This window comes from Onthophagus taurus, chromosome 8 (genome assembly GCF_036711975.1).
Source record: "Onthophagus taurus isolate NC chromosome 8, IU_Otau_3.0, whole genome shotgun sequence".
In the NCBI taxonomy this organism is placed as follows: Eukaryota; Metazoa; Arthropoda; class Insecta; order Coleoptera; family Scarabaeidae; genus Onthophagus; species Onthophagus taurus.
Window position 1 is genome coordinate 9,969,538 of NC_091973.1, and position 18,651 is coordinate 9,988,188.

General features: G+C 35.1%; 1 protein-coding gene across 1 annotated transcript; it reads right to left on the reverse strand.

Moving 5' to 3' along the window:
• Positions 1–13,564: 13,564 nt before the first annotated feature.
• LOC139431050 (piggyBac transposable element-derived protein 4-like) lies at positions 13,565–15,013 on the reverse strand. The gene has a single exon (XM_071198620.1). The coding sequence runs from the start codon at positions 15,011–15,013 to the stop codon at positions 13,565–13,567; it is 1,449 nt and encodes a 482-aa protein (XP_071054721.1).
• Between the last annotated feature and the right edge of the window lie 3,638 nt (positions 15,014–18,651).

The following is an 18,651-nucleotide window of genomic DNA, read 5'->3' on the forward strand; positions in this document are numbered from 1 at the left end:
GTTACGATTCAACATTGCAATTTAATGTTCATTTCAGCGGCTACAATGTGAAATAGATTTACCTCTTGTTCTTGTTCCTTTGTTAAAAAATAAAATATTTAAAGTTAAATTTTCTGAATAAACAATTTTTACATTTTTTTCTAAAATTTTACGTCATCGTAATGAGAAAAAAAAGTCTATCAAATGAGCCTAACAAAAGGGTACATTGCCATTTAAAAAACTGCAAGTGTTTTTCGTTGCTCATTTGTTTTCTGACATAAAAACAATTTATACCGTATAATCTTACACCGTATATCAATCTCAGACATGATTTTTGTAACCTCTATACTCTACTCGCATTCGCCATGGATAGAAAAGGACCATACACAGTATTACAATAATTAAATCTAGACAACAGTAATATATCGCAAAGATACTTTTTTGTATTCTGATTCAAAGAAAATCTATCGTTAAAAAGTACGTTTAAAGCAGCGAAGGCTTTTTACATATGGTGAAATTAATGTGCTCCGTAAAATTTAATCGGATGTCCATTACAACACCCAGATTCCTTACCGATGGTCGAAACTCAATTTGTTGCCGGTCTATAACCAAGTCCATCTGACCTAGAGGCGCGTTTCACCATATTTTCAACTGGACGAATTATTTCAAAATGGCGACTATCAACTTTTTTTTAAATGGAATGCAAAAATTTCTTTTTATTATTGAGATCCTAAAAACATTCTTTATACCATAGTATTTCGTTTTTCTTAAAAATTCATTTCTTTCCCCATCAAAAAGCACACTAACATTTTAATCAGTCGCGCATGAATGTTTTACACTCGATGTTATTTTTGTCCAAATATCAAATAGCGCTAGACACAAAAGAAACAATTAAACTTTATTTTGTAATAAACATCTACTTATTTATTTTCATGGTTCAGTTTTTAATCGGGAAACTTTACTAGGATGTAGTACTTTCCAAAATAACACAAGTTTTTGTATATAAACATAGCTCTATTTATCAAATCAATATAAATGTCTTCAAACGTTTCGCGTTCTTCAATTTCTCCTTGAGTTTCATCAGCAAGGCACTCAATCTTGTTTTAAATATCGTAAAAGTTGTCTAAGATCGGAATAATATTGTTCATGCGGGTATCGATATTTCCTAATTGACTCTCGCTAACCTACTAACCCCCTATTCTTATCCTATCAAACACATTTTAAAATTATCAAAAAATGAAACACAAAACTTTATTTAGAAACAGAAATAAAAAACGCAATGTTAAACCTTTTATAAAAATACTGGAATATTCAGTAAGAGAATATGAATAACTTCGGAAATTAAACAATTAAAATTCATTACTTGTGATTACTAGCTGATCCTAAGTTCTGGTAGTGCTTCATTTATACATTGGGCAATACTTTCTAGAATGAGCACAATCACTGTCTGCATAACAATACGGACACTTCAACGCTATCAAAACCAGGCATGAAACTTTACCTGTGGAATCTTTCAACGAATGACTTTCATAAAATTCTCGTCCTTCTGAATTTCCTTGGTATGGTGGAAACCACCCGTTTACGGTGGAATTGTTTCCATTGAGGAAATTATACCACTTATGTTTAGCTTCCTGTTCTGCGATAGCTTGTCTTTAAAATGCCTCTTTCATTTTTGTCACGTAATAATCCATTGGTCTTTGTTGTTAATTAAAATGTGACAACGTGATGGACATTTATTTAGTATTATTAGTGTAGTATTAACAACATACGAATCAGGCAGAATTTCAGCTCAAAAAATTCCTGGGTGCAGCCAAGTTTCCGCTAAGATCGCTAACAATCGGTAGTCTGCCACGAATACTGCGCACATTCTGATAATAAAAAGAAAATAAATGCATGGCGTTTAATAAATTACAACAAATTGACTTAATAGTTTACATACGCGAAATATTCCTCTCGTTCCCTATCTGAATCAGAGGGGAACAGTCGGTCTGCCGTACAAAAATTTTACAATCGCGGGTCCATATATATTTGTAATTTTTTTCTTTACTTTAGGATTTTCTCTTCTGGATGCAGGCTGCGAGGAACTACGATGGACCTTGGATTTGAATTGTCACGGTTGATATGAGGAACACGATAAATGACGTCTACATCCTCACGCGAAATATCATACCCCACATGAGCAGCAACGGCATCCAACAAATTTTCGTTATTCTTTTCAGGAACACTCTGGATCTCTAAATTGTTCCGGCGGCAATTTTGTTCCATATCATCAACTTGAGCTGTAAGATCAGACACCCGGTCACGCAATTGTAAGTTTTCGGCTGTTAATTTATCAATAATTTTTATTTTATCCCTTAACTCTTTCACAACTTGTTCAAAATCTGATATACGGCCGCTACCGAAGTCGACTGAATGAAGAAGTTAGCTCTTTTTACAACGCAACTCGGATCGCGTCTCTTTAACCATCTCGTAGACGGATTCGAAGGTAATAGCTGGACAGGACGGAGTCGCCGAAGTAGACCCACATGCTTTGCGAGAAATAGCGCCTCGTTCTCTTGATCTTGAATCATGACATGTCCACGCATCTACAGACTCCAACGTCTCCTCCGGATCAATGCATTTTGTGTGGAACCAAAGGCAGCACACCAAGCACTGGACGCCCGATCTCCTCCCACCACACGATTACACCGTTCGCATATCGACATGATCACTTTTTGCGAAACGACAATAATGGAATTAAAAGTGTATTAATTTATAGGTAAATTATTGGTTATTAATTAACAAATCGACCACTTCAGAACACTTAGAAAGTCTATACGGATACTAAGTGAGCAAAGAGCGAAGAAAGTGGATTTGAATTTCTTAGCAAGATGAGCTCCAACTACTGCAGCACATAATTCCAATTTGGGAAGTGTAATTGTTTTCAATGGTGCAACCTTTGATTTTACAGCTAGTAAGTTGATCTCTGTGTCTGTATATGTGAGGCATATGTAAAAGTATGTAACTCGATGCGTTGTATGTGTATATCCGTTTGATGTAACTATAGCTCTTGAAATATGATTTTTGCAATAAGTATGATTGAAGATATAAGACCTAATGAATCGAATAACTTTGCTATTTATATTAATTGCTGTTTATATTAATATTTGTTTGTTCCTTATTTGTTTGAGAAACGTGAGCTGTTGTTTTGGTACTGGGACTGGAGAATTTCTTCTCGTACTGTTACATGTGCCTGTGAATTTGTGACTCAGGCAGTTTCGACATAGATTTTTCGTGTTCACAAATTCTTCCCTTTTCTTTCCGGGGAGTTCTTGAAATTTGGAACAGGAATGTATGTAATGATCTCCTCCGCAATATTTGCATGTTTTATTTTGTTCGTACTTTGTTTGTTGTGTTGGTACTTGATTTCTTTTGTTTTTTCGCCAATTGCTTCTAGCGATTGGAATCGTGTCTGAAGTAATTCCATTAGTTCTTGAAATTCTTGTATCTTGTTAGGATCTTTTAGGGATTGTTCATATAATTTGTTGGTGTCGTTGTCCCATTTGCGTACTAAGATTCTGCTGACCACAGGACTTCATGCTTCTGCCCAATATTACTAATGGCTTGTAGGCATTCTGAAGTAGTGTCGTGCAGTTCTTTGATATTCTCGGATGATTCGATCGATAATTTTGGAAGGTCAAGTATTTTATCCAGTAGCTTGGACAAAATTGATCGATTATTTTGGTATCGACGTTGAAGTAAAGCCCATGGGGCATCATAGTTTGTTTCGGAAATGTTGAGATGTTGTATTATTCTGCTCGGTTCCCCTTTCAGATGAGTTTTTAAGTTCTGCATTTTTTCCACATTGGTTAAGGATTGATTAGAATGGATTATTTAAGGTAAAGGTCGTGGAATGTTGTCCAGTTTTCATACAATCCATCAAATATGGGCAGTTTTATTGTTGGGAGAGGAATGATAGGATATTGAGTTGTAGGTCTTACAGATTCATAAGGTTCAGCGGTAATCTTCTGTAGTTGTTCCATTACGGAATGAAATATTTCTTCACAGTTCAAGAATTTTTCTTCTCTGAAGTATTTGGATTTGAACTTGGTTTCGAATATCTGAATATCTCCTTCCAATCTTTGGATATTGTCCATCTGTTCTTGAATTTGTTTCTTCAAGTAGTTGTAAGTGCTTTTTGATTTTCATAGTTTTAGCTCGTTCTCAATCTTGGCGTGAAGTTTCATCAGCTTCTCTATCCGGACCTCTTGTCCCTTGATACGTTGAGCTTGCTCGATGTCTTCGTTGTCTTCTTTTGAGGACGGCCTTGCTTGAAGGATTTCCTCTTCTTCTCTATCTTCTCCCGGGGATTGCTCGGTTTGATCTTTTGGGATCTCCGCCAATTGGTTCATAATCTCTTGTTATAGTTTCTTTAGTTGCGTAATATAGTTTGTGGTGAAATACGCGTGAGTCGGAGCATCGAATTCTTCCAACTTATTGTGAGTTCCTTCGATTTCCATCCATAGTTTTTGCAGCCTTTTCCGACGTTGTTGAAGGTATTTTTAATTTTTTCTTGATTGGGAATCTTTTTTTTATGTTTGTTTGTAGTTTCTTGATTTCTTGCCCCAATTCTTGCTGGCGCATTGCATATTTGTTCAACTCTTGTTCCGACATTATGACACGAAATTTTTGAGTTGGTGTAAAAAGGATTTTTTTTTAAAGGTAGCTCTATCGAAGAGCAGCCTCACTCTCCGTAACGGCAATTTGGCTTAAGCCGTAGAGTAGTTGGGGTAGGTCGTTGGTTTGTTGTCGAAGGACCATGAACAGATCCGGACTATGCCTGGTTATCTGTTGTAGGAAGGTGGTGAAGTAAAGACGAGTAGATAATTAATTCATACTAAATTTTATTATAAAAATTTTCAGTTTATATACAAAACCTTAAAACTACAATGTGCGATTGATTCCAAAACAATCGTGTCTTATTTACAAAAATTAAATTAACAATTATTTTGCGTCCTCAATTCTTGTTTGAGCACTGCCGATATCGATCCTTAATCGGCAATTGAGCGATGGACCTGCTGAGTTGCAGCGCTTCGTCAGGTGTTGTTACGACCGCTAACTGGGTCGGTTCGAACCTTGCGTTATCACTTTCAATTTATCTCCTAATTTGTTTCTAATATTAAAAAAAAATCTTTTTTGTTTAATTAAGATTAAACAATTATCAAGTTTTAACTTACCTCGTATGATATTATCGGATTCTTATAACACTTGCCAACTCCATTTATTCTGCGATGCTTCTACTATTGGTTATGTTACAGTTGCTTATATACGGTGTGAACATTTTGATCAGTCCATCAAGACCTACTACATTGGTGGAAAGTCTCGTGTAGCACCATTAAAAACCATTTCCATTCCAAGACTGGAATTATGTGGAGCTACACTTTTCGTCGACTTTCTCTCAACAATAAAGGATGCTCTTTCATCAGGAATTAAGTTTGAATCCATTACTGCATGGTCTGATTCCAAAGTCATTCTTCGTTGGATTGATTCTATTCCTGGAAATTGGAAAATATTCATCGCCAATAGAGTTTCACATATTCAAGACGTGTTACCCGCAGAATCTTGGAGATATGTTCCATCTAATGAAAACCCAGCTGATTGTGCTTCACGGGGCTTTATCCCGATCAACTTATTTCCACATTTTTGATATTTTGCTTACCAAATTTTCCTCATTATCAAAAATAAAACGAATCATATCTTATGTCCTTCGCTTCATTCAAAGAACCCAGAAGAAAAAACGATTTTATTCTTCTGTTGTATCTTCTTTCGAATTACAAGAGTCTCTTCATTTATTAGTAAAGCACGTCCAATCTCAGCACTTTTCTGAAGTCCTTTGCTTTCTCACCAAAAACCAATTACTACCAAAACCAATCGGTGAACTAGCTCCTTTCCTAGATCGAGATGGGTTACTCAGGGTGGGTGGTCGGTTACATAAAGCGGATGTGCAATTTGATCAAAAACATCAAGTGTTACTACCAAAAGTGTCGCGTTTAACTCATCTTATAATAGAAGAAACTCACCGTAAATTTTTGCATCCTGGACTTCGTACGTTTTCAGCAATATTGGCTCAACAGTACTGTATTGTGCCTCCTCGAAGTGCCATCTACCATGTTTTATCAAGATGTATCGAATGCTACCGTGCCAAACCCAGGTCGTATACACCATTCATGGCTGACCTTCCAAAGTTCCGAGTGACTGAACTCAAAGCATTTAATGTTGTTGGAATAGACTTCGCTTTCCCAATTCTCACCATCATGACAAGAGCCCGGATCCCAGTCTATTTATCTACAGCTTCATTTATTGCTGCCCTCCGAAGATTTCTTTCCCGTCGAGGTCAATGTTCGATGTTATTCTCCGATCAGGGAACGAATTTTGTTGGTGCTAGCCGCAAACTCCAAGAACTGGCAGATGTTACTGAAACCACTTTGGGTATTCATTGGAAATTCAATCCATCAGGTGGGCGCCATTTTAACGGATTGGCTGAGGCTGGAATGAAGTCCATTAAGACACATCTTACAAGAGTGCCGGGTCTCTAGTGAGAATCTTGTGAATTCTTGCACTGCTGGGTGTGTCTTTCACTACCTCACAGAACCTCCTCCAAGACTCTCTTTTTGCCTTACGTATATTTTTAGTGTAATTCGTTAGAGCTTGTTTATATTTCCCCGATTTACCTAATGTCTCGGTCCGGTTAAAAAGCCTCCGCATCTCTTGTCTTTCGGAGCTAAGAGATTCGACACCAGAGTGTGCCCCGATTATTACTTTTCACCATCAGTGGACTGCTACTAACGAATTGCCACAAAGATCTACACCGTTGCTATTTCAATTTGATCACACGGTAGCGATGACACTAGTTAGGTTATCTGCAAGGCAACTCTTAAACAGATCCCAAGTTAGTTACATTACTTGTGTTACTAGCTGATCCCAACGTGCTATTAGCCAACCTTCTAAGTTCTGGTAGTGTTTCATTTATACATTGGGCAATACTTTCTAGTATGAGCACAATCACTGTCTGCATAACAATACGGACACTTCAACGCTATCAAAACCGGACATGAAACTTTACCTGTGGAATCTTTCAACGAATGACTTTCATAAAATTCTCGTCCTTCTGAATTTCAAAGACAATAAGTACAAGACTCTTCTTGGTATGGCTTTTGACCACCCATTTACGGAATTGTTTCCATTGAGAAAATTATAACAGTTATGTTTAACTTCCTGTTCTGCGATAGCTTTCTTGCTATATGAAAATGCCTCTTTCATTTTTGTCACGTACTAATCCATTACGTCTTTGTTGTTAATTAAAAAGTAACAACGTGATGGACATTTGTTTAGTATTATTAATATAGTATGTAGTATTATGTAGTACTTATTTATAACAACATACGAGTCAGGCAGAATTTTAGCTGAAAAAATTCCGGGGTGGAGCCAAGTTTCCGCTGAGCATATCACATCAAAGTCGACATTTAATGAGTTATTGAATACAATCGGTAGTCTGCCACGAATACTGCGCACATTCTGATAATAAAAAGAAAATGAATGCATGGCGTTTAATAAATTACAACAAATTGACCTAATAGTTTACATACGCGAAATATTCCTCTCGTTCTCTATCTGAATCAAAGAGGAACTGTCGGTCTATCGTACAAAAATTTTACAATCGCGGGTCCATATATATTTGTAATTTTTTTCTTTACCACGCGAAAAAAGCGACTTGTTCTTAGAAGTAAGCGTTCGTTCATCTTTTACCGACGCAATCTTCATGCACGGTGGTGAGCCCGAAGGCAAGGATTTTCTCTTCTGGATGCAGGCTGCGAGGAATGAATACCTTTTAAGACGACCACAAAAACGCGCTACGATGGACCTTGGATTTGAATTGTCACGGTTGATATGAGGAACACGATAAATGCCGTCTACATCCCCACGCAAAATATCACACCCCACATGAGCAGCAACGGCATCCAACAAATTTTCGGTATTCTTTTCAAGAACACCCTGTATCTCTAAATTGTTCCGGCGGGAATATTGTTCCATATCATCAACTCGAGCTGTAAGATCAGACACCCGGTCACGCAATTGTAAGTTTTCGGCTGTTAATTTATCAATAATTTTTATTTTATCATTTAGCTCTTTCGTAACTTGTTTAAAATCTGATATACGGCCGCTACAGAAGTCGACCGATTGAAGAAGTTAGCTGTTTTTACAACACAACTCGGATCGCATCTCTTTAACCATCTCGTAGACGGATTCCAAGGTAATAGCCGGACAGGACGGAGTCGCCGAAGTAGACCCACATAATTTGCAAGAAATAGCACCTCGCTCTCTTGATCTGCAATCATGACATGTCTACGCATCTGGAGACTCCAACATCTCCTCCGGATCAATGCATTTGGTGTGGAACCCAAACTCCCCACCACACGATTACATCGTCTGCACATTGTCATGACCACTTTTTGCGAAACGACAATAACGGAATTAAAAATGTTATAATTTATAGGTAAATTACTGGTAAAATTAACAAATCGACCACTTCAGAACACTCTGAAAGTCTATACGGATACTAGGTGAGCAAAGAGCGAAGAAAATCGGCCAAAAAACTCGGCAAAAGGCAATTAGTTAACGTAGCGAAAGAAAACACGTGTACCGTGTACAGAGTACTGAGAATAGATGTTACATCCTTCCTTTAGCCACGTAGGACCATGCCACCAGAGGTCGTTGTTTATTAAATTGTTTTATACGTTCCTCTTGATAACAAATTTGCAGGATTATGTTGTGACTTTACGTGGAACCATGTGACTGGGTCGCTTGTGGACTGAATTTCGGTAATTGCATTTTGTGAATATGTCTAAAAATATTTTTCAGTAGTTGCATGCTATAGCTCTTATATAAGACCTAATGGATCGAATAACTTTGCTATTTGTCATAAAATTGTTCTTTTCGTGATTAGCATGGTATGTTTCAAATCTGCACGGGTATATGTCAGCTTGTCAGTGTTTGTATTCCATTGAATTCCTAACGTTTTGAAAATTTCTTCGGACATAATTGTTGGATTTGAGAGAACAATAAAAAATATATATATGTGGGATTCCCCCATGAAAGCGCTAACGAATAAGAAGATCGATCCGTCGACACAGTTGCCTCTGAGATCCCGAAGAGCAACAATCGTATTTTTAAAGCATTACGATCGTGTTAACATTCTTTTATTACAAATTATAAGTTTTAAAGTGTACCCCTAGAAATGATTTAAATAAACATTATTTTATTATGAAGTGAACGTTTTTTAAAAACACCCCTAGAAATAAATTAAATAAAACGTGAACCCTACATATATAAAACAAAAGAAAGTTAAAATCCTATAGTTAATAAAGTATAATACCACTTTTCCAATAAATCAGCCACATTCACGAAAAGCAAGAGTTTGAACTTTGAAAAATTTTTGTGTAGTGAATTGATAAAAAGAGAAAAAAAAATTAAAATAATTTAAAATTGGGGCAGCATCAATGAAGTAGAAACCTGATGGTTGTCTGGCAGGGAAAACAGCTAAATGAAGGAAAGAAGATCACATGCAGAATCCGGACCGAGCACAGAGGTATGTTTTATATTTGATTTTACATTTTCGTCGTAGAGTTCTTAATTTCCAATGAGAGGGAACTATAATTAAAGACTATTTCATATGAGAAACAACTCTTAAAGAGTTCGGTTCTATGGCTAGGTATTTCGAGTACATTCCGATGTCTAAGATTAAGATTCTGTATATCAGTCTGGGTGGCGATTTGGTGGTGATGATTTTGTGATATAAACTTAAGCTATGTAATAATCGCCGATTTTCCATATTCAACCAATTTGCTTCTTTTAATTTGAAGGAAATAGGTTGTCGGGATCTTATACTGTATATCAATCTCAGACATGATTTTTGTAACCTCTGTACTCTACCCGCATTCGCCACCGATAGAAAAGTACCATACACAGTATCACAATAATTAAATCTAGACAACACTAATATATCGCAAAGATACTTTTTCGTATTCTGATTCAAAGAAAATCTATCGTTAAAAAGTACTTTTAAAGCAGTGAAGGCTTTTTACATGGTGAAATTAATGTGCTCTGTAAAATTTAATCGGCTGTCCATTACAACACCCAGATTCCTTACCAATGCCCGAAACTCAATTTGTTGCTCGTCTATAACCAAGTCCATCTGACCTAGACGCGCGCGGGCGTCGTCCGATCCAAACACAATAGCTGTCGTTTTATTATTATTAATGTGCATTATTTATAAAATTCATTGCACACTGAAAATCTACAAGTGGGAACGAGTAGTAAATCTGGGTGTCGGCAGCATATGAGTGAAATTTACAGTGTTGAAGTCGTTTTGACATCGGGAATGTAGATATACTATATAAAAGTGGCCGTCGAGACTGGCGATTTATGATTCTTGATGAATAATTTGCGATCGTTCGGTTGCATGTTGCCTTTGGAGTATTAGATTGAGGAGCTAAATGAAGCAAACTGTAATGTTCTTTGGAAGATAATTTACATTTGTTTCTAGATTGGCAATTCTGAACGTAATGACCCCTTTTCAAACAATTGATGCATAATCTTAAATCTCTAGCTTTAACATTTCTTTCGTGACTACTTAATTTGGAGAAAGTTTCACAGTTGTTGATTATCACCTTGATAAATAATATAAATGTTGTGAATGGTTGTAAATGATTCTGTTGTTTAGTTTTAATTGAATATATTTGGTGGTATCTTAGAACTATCTGATTGTTTTAATGATATTACGTCTAAAGTATTTACGTTCCCATTTAAGAATTCTATCAACTCAAAAGCAGTTGGAATGTGATCGTGGTTTGAAGTTCTCTTATTTATTCGTGCTTTCCATTCTTTATTTGTTTACAGGGTGGTTCAGTTTTTAATCGGGAAACTTTACTAGGATGTAGTATTTTCCAAAATAACACAAGTTTTTTTATATAAACATAGGGTCGCAACTCTTTTGTTTTCAAGCTATGAGCGATCAAAGTTGACCTAAGAATTTGTGTTTATCACCTTCATAAAAAAATCTAGGCAAACAAATAAGCTAGAAACGCTATTATGAGCTAAATTTATTCCCCAAATTTCATTTTCCTGGCGTTTTTAGTTCTCTAGTTCTCGAGAAAAAAAAGTTAAATCAAAATTTTCCGCCATTTTTGAATTTTTGCTCCTCAGGGGAGTCGAAGTCACTCATAGTTCATATAAAAAAGTACCCTTAAAATTTGCTAAAGAATCACCCCCTGAAGTTTGGGAACGTCATTCAGATACACCTGTATATATCAAGTTTTGATAACAAAATAATCTCCGATTTTTCTGATGGTTTTTATGACCCTCAGTAACAGTAGCGGCAGTAATTATCACCCCGAAAAAGTACCTGGTCGTGATTTATGATAGGCCCTTGAAGGTCCAGGGACGTATTTCTTTTTTTATTTTATTTAAATATGACATTTCTAACAGTCGATTGTCGTTAATTCAAGATTCTTCATCAGTGTCATAACAGTTGTCACTTTCCGCGCATTCTAAGTTGTGGTCATCAGAAGAATCATCAACACAAATAATAAAATGCTGTACATGTGGCAACACATACGAATCTTCGACATCTTTCACGTGTTTTACGCACTGCGACCACAATTCGAATGAAATATTATATACAACTTTGGCACTTATCTTCGGAGTTGTATTGTGTTTTCTTATGTTCCTCTTTAATTTGCCCCAGATTAATTCTATAGGATTTAAGACGCAATGCATTTTTTGCCATGTCATCAATTATTATTATTATTTTCATTAGCTTTTTCTAATAATTTATCTTTAGTTATTTTTCCTTCTGGTATAGCAATGTTATTTTCTTTCATATAATTTAAAATATACTGCTTCTTGTGCCTTTTTGATGGTTTGGGATTTTTAATGCGGGAGTGGTAACTGACATTATCGAGCACTACTATCGAATTTGGTTTTAAATTCTTCAATAACTGGTTTTGAAACCAGCTTTCAAACAATCCATATCTTGATGGTAATCAGCAGAGCAATGTCTGATGTTTTTTGCAGACACTAACTGGGCATTTTTTTGTGAAACCATTTTCTCCGCCTGCATGAAAAATAATCACACGCTTCCCTCTTGAACATGGAGTTGCCAGTGCGCATTTCTGACTTCCATCAGATAAACCTTTTTTTAATACATTGTGAGTTTTACACCAAATTTCATCCAGATAAATTATGTCCCGCTTCTCTTCACGATATTCTCTGATTTTTTGTATAAAGTTCGATCTCCATGTTCTTAGTCGCGGAGTTTCGATAATATGAGCACTTTCATCAAGTGTCATATAACGAAATCCAATGCTTTTAATACCAATATTGAATTAAAGAATTATTTACGCCTTAAAAAAAAAGAAAAAACGCTTAAACAGTACTTAGAGTACTACATTCGAAAAATACAAATTTTAAATAAATTGTTGTATTTTCACGCAAAGTAATGATATTCAAGTTTTTAAATATTATGTTTTTGTAATTTCCGTTAATGCGGATCTGAACAACTCACGCCAGAGTTTGGCGTTCGTCAACTACCTGTTTACAACCCCGTCTTTGTTCGTTATATGACTGCAATTAAGTCATAAAAGAAACCAAAAAAATCTATACTAAGTGGAGACTATACTAATAGTGCGTTCCATGAATCAACAGGCTGATTCCAGGTTTTGAAGCATTCAACATGCGTTCCGATCGAATTAACAAAATTGTTATAGACCATGCAAGGTATCGCGTGATACAGGTGATAAATCTAATAAAGTTCGAACATGGGTATAAACTATTTTGCGTTTATTATCATATCTCTTTTTTACTTTATCCCAAGCAATAACATAATTCTCGTCTGTAATCTCCAACAGTCGTAACAAGTAGGCAGGTTCTATGTTCTCCGGCTTCTTTCTGTGAAGATTTTGAATAATTCAGTTTCCTACCTTCTGGTATGTCGTTATTTAACCCTAGAATACTGAACTGTAGTAAGCATACATTAATACTGGACTATCGTAATTTTTACGACTTTTTACAAAACTCCACATTTGAAAAAAAAACATATATTTTAGAAAGTTGACAAAAATAGTATTACATATAATGTACTTTTAAGAACATAAAAAATAGGAAGCAATATAGTATATATATATTATTACTTTGCGCACATAGTGCATATTTCTCCTCGGTGTTCCCCACATATCGCATGCTTGCATTGGTTACAATACGTCGTAGTCATACGCCTCTTTTTACTAGGACAATAAAAACAAATTTTGCGTTTCTTATCTTGACATGCTTGTGTGTCATTTTCAATAGAAATGTTGAGAATGGCACTAATATCTTGGCGAATATCCCTACGCAAAGTATTAGTATTCAACTTGTCCCTCATCCACGGTTCTGCAAGACGATGACTTAATTCTAACATATATTGGTACCTGGATAAGGGTTTTTTGTTCATATTTAGTGTGTTTGTAGAATAAATGACGTATGAATTTATGCTTCCAATATTTATCATATCCTAACAGATAAAAGATAACCATCGGCAGGAGTTCATATTTGAACACATTTGATCAAATGTGTCCACTCCTCCTTTAGTTTGATTATAATTTTGTATTATTGCTGGCTTGCCTGTTGCTGTTATCTCAGCCCCTTCGTGAAGAGTGGAAAGAAGCAAAACTATTTTCTGTCTTTTTGGCATATATGATAATAAGGTTTTCTGTCGAACGTAGCAAAACATAGATGTGTTTGGGTTTCTACCTTTTACATTTAACAATTCCGTAGGGATTTCCTTTTTGTTTTTGCGAAGAGTTCCTAAAATGGTAAGTTTATAGGGATCTTTTAGTAACTCATCAGCTAAAGGGACTGACGTAAACCAGTTATCCATGGTAACGTTTCTATTACTACCATGGACTGATTTAGTCAGTTCCTTGACGTAGTATGAAGCCAGTGGCAAACCATTTCTCTTTGTTAATTTTCCCAGATAAGGATCAGCATCGATCATGTACTTGGACGAAGAATCGCATAGCATGACAATCTTTATACCGTACTTGGACGGCTTATTTGGAATATAAATTTTAAATGGACAACGTCCACGAAATCCAACCAATTGTTCATCGATAGTCAGGTATGACGACGGTGTATATGAACTCCTGCATGTTGTTATAAAAATATCCCATATTTCACGAATGTGCGCCAACGGATCTTTCAGCACCCTCTCTTGCCTCGTTTCTTTATTATCGAATCTAAGACAATTTAGTAGGAAAGAAAAACGTTCACCACTCATACAAGCTCTGTAAAATTTTCCGGATATGTTGGTATTAAACATGTGTTTCATCGACAAATGATTATCTTTGTTCGCTGCAGACATTATCAAAATTGCAAAGAGGGCTTTTAATTCGTTTTTTGTAATTTCAGATATATTGGCATGACTCTGATACTTTTGCGCTCGTCTAGCAATTTCTGCATTTGTATGCTGAAGTATAATGTCCAATATGTCATTTGAGAAGAAATGCAGGAAATATTCATCAAACATGGAATAATTGTTGGTATTTCCTTTAGGACCAGGTATAAAATGAATAATGTTTCTTGCTGCAGTTCTTTTACACTTCGCAGGTACTGTCGCTGACCATTTATGGCCATTCTTTCCTGTCAAAGAAGTTTTATTTGGTTTTATAAGGTACTGATGTAAGGAAGAGCAAACTTCGAGAATGTTGGTTTCGGATTCTTCGCCTTCTGTAGGTGTTTGTTCTCGAGCTGCAGTTGGAGGATCTTGAAATAAATTACGCTGAGGGATGCAGACTGGAGTTTCTGGTGCAATAACAATATTATCGTCATCGCTTTCATCATCTGAATCTTCTGGTTCCGGTTCAAGGTTGTCCTCCTCCCAATCGCTCCCACTGTCTTCTCCGCACATTATACGCCGTATTTCTTCTTCTATTTCTGTTTGGGTTAAGGGCTGTTTAAACATTTTTCTAAAAACAAAGCACAAACCTTACTGAAACATTTTAACGTGTCAAATAAAGTAATTTACCTCTCAAACTGTACGCACTAACCCTGTATTTGAATGCAGAACGTTATTAAGAAACTATACGTAGATACTGGAGTTTCGTAAAATTTACGACGCGATTACAAAATACCCTATTTAGCTACAAACTATACAGCAACTGCAGCCAGCACTGACCAGTTCACAACTAAATGAAAAGGTACCTAGAAGCGCGCGACGGTGTGTGAACCGGAAGTATCCGCATCTTAACGAAGTTTGATGAGCGTCGTAAAATTTACGAATGTCCAGTATTCTAGGGTTAAATGAATCAAAGATGTGAAAGCATCGTAATATTCGCGCCAGTGACTAAATGTACCGTCAAATGTTGGCAAATTGATTGTTGGTAACGTAACTGATCAATTTGGAAGAACTTGGGGGAATATTTATGTTTGTATCAAGTTCAATTCGAGACTGTGATTGTTTATCATGTTTTACCTCACTTTGTTTCTATATTTGTTTAGCTCTACTTATCAAATCAAAATAAATGTCTTCAAACGTTTCGCGTTCTTCAATTTCTCCTTGAGTTTCATCAGCAAGGCACTTAATCTTGTTTTGAATATCGTAAAAATTGTCTAAGATCGGAATAATATTGTTCATTCTGGTATCGAGATTTTCTAATTGAATCTCGCTAACATTTTCTTGGAACTTGTTGAAGTGCCTTTGAAATGATGTGAAACGCGCCTTCAAACTACCTCTTTTTGATGTAAAGCTTTTAAGTCGATCATTATTTTTTTGAGAATTTTAGCGATTTATGTTGTATTATATTATTAATACACAAATTATTACTATAAAAATCTTTATTTAAGAACCAACACAAGTGGATTACATCAGCGACTGTGGTCTTCGATCAACTGCTTCCCCCCAAGTCCTTACACGCTTAACCGGCTTAACTAACGCACTTAACTAACATGTTATTTACTAGATGGCGCCACACTACGCTATTCATACAACATCCCCCTTTCTTCGTTCCTTAAAAATAAACAAATTAAACTAAAGCTACATTTAAAAACTACTGTACATAATCTGTTAAATACTTTGGTGGTTTTATTGACCGCTTCGGGCGTATATAATTAGTTGATTGCTCAATTTTATCTCTTTTATAAGATTTAGTTTGAGTTATGTCATTATTGTCATTTGAGTGTTTGATTGTTGTCCTTTGTTGTTTTACAATGCTCTTCGGAGATGTAATGTTCCCAAATATCATAATACTATTCAGGTCTGGATATCACATTTTGACTTTCGTAATACTTAAGGAATTTTCTATTTCTTATCAGAGTTCTGTTGTCGTCCGTCAGAATATGATAAGTTCTTGTCTACTTTTACTACTTTTCCTGCCGTCCATGTTCCATCTTCTACTCGCACTACTTCTCCTCCTTTCTCTAATCTCTTGAGATCCTTTGCTCCTCTATTATAATGTGATTGTTATATATTTTCTTTATGTTTTAGATGTTGTTTGAAATTATTTTGCACTTGCGTTTTAATTTTCCTAGAAAATAAAATTTCCGCTGGTGAAGGCATTTTGTTATCTAAGGGTGTTGCCCTATATGCCACTAGCACTGCATCAATGCTAAATACATATCAGTATTGTCTTCATCAGATTTTTTTAAGATCTATTTTATGGTTTGAACATGCCTTTCAATAAGGCCATTTGATTGTGGATAGCTCGGTGAACTTGTTTTATGCTTTATTTGCCAATCGTATATAAATTTCTTAAAATGCTTGTTTACAAATTGTAGACCATTGTCAGTATATAAAATATCTGGCTTGCCATAACTCACAAAAATACTTTTAAAATTTTGAATAATGTTATTATGAGTAGTATTACTATCCATACTCATTAGTTCAGGATACTTTGAATATGCATCAATAAATAATAGAAACTGTATTCCTTTAAAATGAAGCTAATCCGTTGCCACAATCTGCCTATTTGGTATTTCTTTATTAACGTGTTTTTCTTTTATATTGCTATTTGAAAATTTACCACACGTTGAACATTTTCTAATCAAATCGGTTAATTGTTGATTCATAACAGGCCAGTATAGTAGTTCTTGAGCTTTTAATATTGTTTTAGTAATGCCCACATGGCCATAATGCTTTTAACTTTTCTGCAATTTCTGTTTTTAACGAATTTGGTATTATAATTTGATTACCTTTTAATAACAGTCCTTTATGTTCAGTGATTCCGTGTCCAATTTTCCAAAATTTTTTTAAATTGTCATTAATTTTGAATTTTTCGTTGGGCCAACCTTGTTTAATTATAGGTTTCAACTCTTTTAATTCTTTATCTTTACGGGATTCTAGGACTAATGCTTAAATAGTCAATCCTGTCAATTTCCATGTTGATCTCACTTTCCAATAATTCAAACTTCTTATCATCAAATGTGCTACTCGATAAAGCGTCTGCCAGGTATAACTCACTCTTGGTTTATACCTTATGTGGGGAAGTTAATAGCTTTTTACTTTCCCAACACAATCATTAAAACTTAATTAAAATTAAATTAGTAATTCAGTTTTGACGTCTCGTCAAAACGTCGTACGTGTTGTATCAATGAATTTATTGAAAGGATGAATGAATATTTTATATAATACACCAAGATATATTTTTTATTTGAAATAGGAAAAATATATTGTGGCATCTTGGATTTAGGGAATGGATTTTGTTGTTGTTTTGTACACCTTACTTCGAGGTCATATTGCTGTAGATTTATCTATAGACATATACGGTAGGATTAGTGGATCAGACACAAAAAGTAACTAACTTATTACTTGCAATATTTCGAAACTTTATTGTTTCTTCTACAGGCAATTACTAGAAAAAACCAGCGAAGTTACTAACATGAAAAAACAACTTTTAAATTTACTTACATCATAGTTAAATTAAATCGGTAGTTGAAGTCCATCAAAACAATTCTTGACTACTCATTAAGACCAAAAAAGCCACAATCATTTGACTATTACAAAATGGATGAAAGTTAAGAACTTAAAACGTGTATGAAACGATAAATGCGTCGAGAAAACATTTTTTTGAACCGGTTAAACAATTTTGCATCTGCGCATCATCCACCAATCCCAAACGTCTAACGCGCATGAACAAAAATAAACAAAAACCGCCAATTTTTAAATTTGAACTTAACAAACAGAAACAAAAAAAAAATTTTTAATATTAACTTAAAACAAACAAATTAAAATTGAAAGTCAAATTATAAATTAAAATGTTAGTGAATCGCTATCTGTAGGATTTACATTAATCTCCTTTCTGGTTCTATCCCAGTGAAATAAAAAAGAGGAAATGTTACTTAAATTACTGGTATCCGTCTTAAAATTAACCGTATTTTCACTCAAATTGATTTGATACATTTCCAAAAATAATAAGTAATTCGCATCACTGTCAAGAATGACAGGGTTTTCAAAGTAATCATAATCAAAATTATGATTACAAGTAACCATATGATTAGCTAAGGCACATTAAGTTTTTTTAGTGTTAAAATCGCTTTTATGCGAGCTAATACGTCTCTTCAACCATTGACCAGTAACACCAATATAACAACCGGTACACTCCTTAC